We start from the raw sequence: 6,000 nt of genomic DNA, 5'->3' as shown, positions 1-6,000 counted from the left end.
TTGTTTTCTGGAATCAAAATATTTAATTAGGTACATATCAAGTATTATTATACCATGTATAAAATTTCAGATCACAATATGAAGCAATGAAACTCTTCATTCAGGCTGACACAGCAGCAGGTAAAGGTTGCCACAAAAATAACTACAGATTAAAATAGAATAGGCAAATAAAATTATAGAAAAATGGCATACGTTGTAGTAGTATAGGAAATTATAGACATCACTTTTTTTCTTTTAAACAAGTACAATAAAAACAGAGAACATTAATGCTGAAGCGAAGCGTCCACTTGACTAGAGAACTGTTAGTACGGTAGGGGTCGGTACAAGACTGGGGGGCAGGTAGGGTTGCAAAACTTTCTCAAATGTTTTCTAGAAATCCCTGTCGAAGGAGTCCTGGATTTCCTGCTTAGTCCCCCCTGATTCCGTGAATCTTTCAACCAGGATTTCTGGAAAACCTGGGAATTTTGGAAAGTTACCGGAATCTTGCAACCCTAGGGACAGGAGAAGAACACAATTAGCTTGCCAGTCAATGCAGAAGAACATTTCTGTTTTGTATATAAGCACTTTGAGCAGTAGGTAGGAAGGAAGTAATAAACATCACAGTTTGCTGCTTTAGAGACCATAGCATTATTTAAAACATTTTGCATGTCTTTAAAAAAATCCTGAAATATTTGAAAGAAAAAAGACATCACCACAAGAACAGACAGACAAGGAACAGAGGAGAAAGGGAGGAACAGGCACACATCCTTAAAGGTCCAATGCAGCCATTTTTTAATCTCAATATTCAAATCATTTCTAGGAAACAATTAAGCTAGCCTCGTACAAACCATCCTGGATATCTGTGTAGGGAAACAGAATGTGAACTCGCGAGACCAGGGTGGTTCGTACAAGGCTACAACAAAGTACGTTACTGTGATCGTTTTCAATAAAAATGATCAAAAATAGCTCCTTATATAGCGTGCTTGAGAAATTGCAATTTCTCAAGCAAGAACTTTGCTAGGACTGTCTGGGAGTGGTTTGAGTGCAGAAGGGAAAACTAAGCATTTGCTGTTATTGGCAGAGAGGTTTGGAACTCTTTCTTATTGGTCTATTAACTAATTTACCACATGGTGATGTCCCCGTGGAAGGCCAAACTCCATTCCACCAAAACAGGCTGAAATGTCAGGCAGTCTTTTCAAACAGCTCTTACATTAAAAGGGCATTATCATAAATTTCACAGTATTATTACAACCTCCGTGTGGAAATATATATAAAACAAGAATCTAGTTTTTGACTGCACAGGGCCTTTAAAAGAATGAAGCCATTTGAGTCTAAAGTTCAAATGGACCAGTAATAAAGAAATAACCTTTAACATTGTACACTACATTTCCCATCAACCCCCTCTCCTAGGTGGTAATCCCTGACCCTTGTAGGTGCTGCTGACCTCAAGCACCCTCCCATTGGAGGCTAAGTAGCGTTAGCATCAGAGACATATTCTCTACATGGCTATGGTTAGCATTAGCATCCTCTCTGGCTGTTCCTCACATGGACAGGTAGATGGCGATGAACTGATGAGTTCTGTGGACGTGGAAGGCTAGGGGGGGGGGGTGTAGGGGCATGGGGCTCCAGGCTCTCCTGGGGCTCGGATGACTTCAGGCTGGTGACGTAAATGGGGACAGTCCAAGTCCAACAGGTGGGGTCAGTCCCTGCTGCCTAGGAGATGGAGGGTGTGTGTATACTATGTACCAATGTATGAATAAGTGTGTAATGCCTATGTTTGTTTGTATGCATCACGGGTTTGTGTGTAACTGTTTGGGTAAGTGCAGGTGTCTTGTCCTCATCGGCCCTTGCTATAGCCAGGAAAGAACTGGTCCAGGAGCAGCTGTAGAGTCTTGTTTAGGACCATGACGTAATCCTTCCCCAGGTCGTGGCGACAGGCAGGGCAGGTATACACCTCAGCACGGAACGACCGCTGGAGACAGGTCTAAGGTAGACCAGGAACAGACCGAGAATGCCACAGGTCAGTCAGAAGTCAAAGAACGACAACTCCTTAACTGTACAGTGCCATATGGTCATTTCTAATTCTACACCTGTACCTTCATGTGTATGAAATCATAAAACCACAATCGGACAATAATCACTACATTTAAAACAGCAGATTCAGTTGAAACCTTGAACCGACACACACACACACACACACACACACACACACACACACACACACACACACACACACACACACACACAAACAGTTTGTGGACACCAACCTTGCACACGTTGTGTGTACAGACGGTGGTGATGGGCTGGTAGGCCAGCTCCTGGCAGCAGACACACATAAACGTCTGTTCCACCTTCCTCAGGAAGTTCTAAAGACACAGAGACAGGAAGTACAGGTACAGATGTCACCATGGAAACCGCAGCTTCACATTCATCATAATAGTTGTTCCAGTAATATTAGTCTTAAATCAGAACTGTGTGTCGGTGTAATATTGGTTGTATATAATTCATTAAGGGGACGGAGTTGTGAGCTGCTGTTATGTTCGTTTAGATGCCGTTTGTGCTGTTGCCATGGCGTCTGCTGTACTGTGCCTTGTTGCGTCATGGCATGTCGCATTGTGACCTTTACGTACCGGCCCCTCCTTGAGGTGTCCCATGGCCTCGTCCCAGTTCTTTCTGTTGGGCTGGTCTTCCTTTATGAGGCTTTGCTGCTGCTCTGTCAGCTGGAACGACTCCTCCATCTTCTGACGCTTGGCTCGGGGCTCCGTGGATTCCATCTCTGAGACGCATACCAACACACATTGTTTACGGATGCATGGACACATATCGTTTCTATTCAAATATGGGGAACATTTTATTTGACACCTTTAAAACACCCCCGAAATGCCTTGGCATATCTAGTTTTATATCTATTGGAAATGTCCCCCCTTTCCCTAGTGGCAATTCCGCCCATGCATACATAGCAGTGCACCAGATATAAACTGTACACACAAAGGTAAAAAACAAACATCTCTCTTCAGTCTCTGGCCTATATCTCTAGCGGTGTCTTAACAGGTACCTGTCTCCTGACTGCCGTTACTCTGTGACTGGTCTGTACCCTCCATGGGCTTCTCTTCCTCATCTTCTTCCTCCTCCTCCTTCACCTTCTTCTCCTTCTTCAGAGGTTGTAGCCGTGGCCGGCCCCGTCCAGGGTGCTTCTTGCTCCTGGTGGACCCTGGCCGAGCATTAGCCTCCTTCTTGGTCTTGTTGGCCATGGCCTCCACGTAGCCTGGAGGATACTGTAGAGACAAAGAGAGACCGATGAAAACAAAATGGCGACCAGGGGGATACTGTAGAGACAAAGAGAGACCGATGAAAACAAAATGGCGACCAGGGGGATACTGTAGAGTAGAGACACAGAGACAGGAAAATGAAAACATCGGTAAGTATTACAATGCATTATAACCAACTCATAATGCACAATGATAGCCAAGAGGATACTGTACTAAACGTACACGAAAACAGTCAGACAGACAAAAATATCAACTTTAACAAAGGACACAGAACTACACACAATGGAGAGGCTGCTCGGTTTTACATTCAATTGAGAAATGAAGACATAAGAGACAACAGCAGTCATAATGTCCTAGAAAACAGCACCGTAAACCCCTCACCTGCACAGCCAGGCCCAGTGTCTGGATACGCGCCAGCCCCTCAGGTGTCCAGGGAGCAGGCTCCAGGTCATCCCTTCGCAGCAAGTACCTCCACACCAGGAAACCACACTTTCCTTTCTCTGGCCAGTACTTCACCACCTGAGACACATTAGAAATAGAATGACTGACCATCCACAGAACAGACTACAATGTGAATGCCCGTTCTAGTCATTAGAACTGTATGGGTACGTAGTGCCCCATTGATGTTGATGCTGTTTAACTAACTGGAGTTTTATGGTGAGACAGGAACAGCACTAAAAATGTGATTAGATTTGTTGTTTGTGGTAATCAGGGATTCATCTCAAAAATAACATGTATTTCCTCATCTTGTCTTGTTTGAGAAGCAACATCCCTGAAACTACGTGGGTTGTGATTACCGTGCTGGTCTGGTCTATCTGGGGAAATCAACATGGTGCTCAAAAGGCATGACTCATAATGAGGATCAACCCCTCTGATATCGGCACCCCATTTATTTTCACTCGGTTTGTATTACATTTGTAATTCATTTTTTATTTTTCACAAGGGACTAAGAGAGGACCTGATCCAGTCCATGTTCCTGAGAGGGGGTTGTTAGTGCCCTAGCTATGATTGGGAGTCCCATAGGGCGGCGCACAATTTGCTCAGCATCGTCCGGGTTATGGTTTGGCTGGGGTAGGCCGTCATTGTAAATAAGAATATGTTGTTAACTGACTTGCCTAGTTAAATAAAGGTTAAATAAAGATTAAAGGAGTGAACCTTGTAGATGCCATCGTATCGGTTGCCCTCCTCCGGAGCGTACTTGCTGATGCGTCGGCCCTTGGAGCTCCGCACCACCCTCACCGGCTTCCCCGCACGCCAGTTCCTCGATTCCGCCCCATCCTTGTCGTTGATGGGGGCGTCACAGTTCAGCGCCAGGGCCCTGAGAGGTCAAGGGTTAAAGGTCACGTGATGACTAGAACTAGTGGATTGTTCCTGAAACCAGTTAAATAATTGATCTGTGTTATAATTGTGCGTTGATGTTTTTGATGTGGGACGACCAAAAAAAAAAAGGTCTGATAGTGGAAAAAAGGTATCCATTTGAAACGTCAGGGAGAGAAACAGGCCAGGTGGTACAGTACTTTGTTTACTGTACCTGTTATAGTGGGTCAGGGTCTGGTCAAAGGAATGCTCCCCGATGCGCTTGTTCCCTGAAAGGTCGCGACCCCCACTGCCTGTGTAGGTGAACTCATCTCCCCTGTCCTGAGGGGTAACGTAGAGGTCATAGGGTTAAAAAGACACACACACACACACACACACACACACACACACACACACACACACACCTCTTAAAAATACTGTCTCTGCACATACTAGCCATCCTTGTATTTGTTTGCGGAGTAAGTGGAAATCTCTTATGACAGCCCAAAGCGCACAGCTAAATCAACATAGTTACAATTCGAAATCCAGTCAAAATAGCTAAATCCATCCTCCAAACAAAATCAGAAACCACGTTTTCATGCAAGTAAAGTCATATCATGACAGTTGTGATGGAAACAGGAAGTTTTGGTAAAATGTTATATATGACTTGGTAGGATGTTTGTGTCTAAAATGAATTGCGAGAATTGGCGTTGGAAACGCCTTTCATCTGCAAATGTTGATATAATAACCATCATATGGTAGTAACGCGCTGACATGGTGTACGGTCCTCCCACTGAGACTAGTGAAACCATGCGTTTGATTGGGCGACAGATGAAATAACCCACGATGAACTTCACAGGGTGGAGAAAGTGAACGGTAGTGATCTTGATGCTCCTATTCTGCTGACATGATAATCGACTCGACTGTCTTTGACAAATAAAAATATTCTCATGTAGACTAGTTTACCCGAACAGTCTACCCACACTGTACCTGCTAGCTGTTGGCTATAGACTGCCAAGACCAGAGTAGACACATTTACTATTTAGCGCAACCGTTTTTGTGAGAAACTATTGGTAGAGTTGAAAATGTGATGGAACTTTCGACTTTTATTTGGTACATGAAAACTTAAGCGAAAAAGTACATTTTGTGTGCACTATGTCATTACTCACTGATTTTAGAATATTCGTATGAAAATCTGTCACCAATTGGATGGAAACATAACTAATGTGAAAACATTCATCATAGTGCTGTTAATGCATTCTCCAGAGCTATGCTGTACAGTGACCATCCTTTAAGAAAGTTAAAACGCGTTAAGAGGGAGAGAAGGAGTGGGAGAAAGAGAGACAGCGGTGTGAGAACCAGATGGATGGGTAGACTACCATCCTCCCCCAGTGTCTACCACGCTAAAAGGGCCAGAGCAAACAGCATGGGACAGAGGGACTGCCAGACAGAGGAG

General features: G+C 44.2%; 1 protein-coding gene across 2 annotated transcripts in view; it reads right to left on the bottom strand.

Moving 5' to 3' along the window:
- LOC106568437 (E3 ubiquitin-protein ligase UHRF2) overlaps nt 1-6,000 on the bottom strand; it is a 48,833-nt gene continuing 42,833 nt past the window's right edge. For both annotated transcript variants that reach the window (XM_014138767.2, XM_014138765.2), the window contains exons 10-16: nt 4,780-4,886; nt 4,404-4,566; nt 3,630-3,767; nt 3,035-3,254; nt 2,610-2,755; nt 2,247-2,345; nt 1-1,963 (exon numbers count right to left, since the gene is read on the bottom strand). In XM_014138767.2, the coding sequence (XP_013994242.2) occupies nt 1,817-1,963; nt 2,247-2,345; nt 2,610-2,755; nt 3,035-3,254; nt 3,630-3,767; nt 4,404-4,566; nt 4,780-4,886 (1,020 nt within the window). In that variant the 3' untranslated portion in view covers nt 1-1,816. The remainder of the gene's footprint in view (nt 1,964-2,246; nt 2,346-2,609; nt 2,756-3,034; nt 3,255-3,629; nt 3,768-4,403; nt 4,567-4,779; nt 4,887-6,000) is intronic.

Source organism: Salmo salar, chromosome ssa13 (assembly GCF_905237065.1).
Source record: "Salmo salar chromosome ssa13, Ssal_v3.1, whole genome shotgun sequence".
Taxonomy (NCBI): Eukaryota; Metazoa; Chordata; class Actinopteri; order Salmoniformes; family Salmonidae; genus Salmo; species Salmo salar.
The sequence above is the reverse complement of the archived record's forward strand: the minus strand, read 5'-3'. Positions and strand labels throughout refer to the sequence as shown.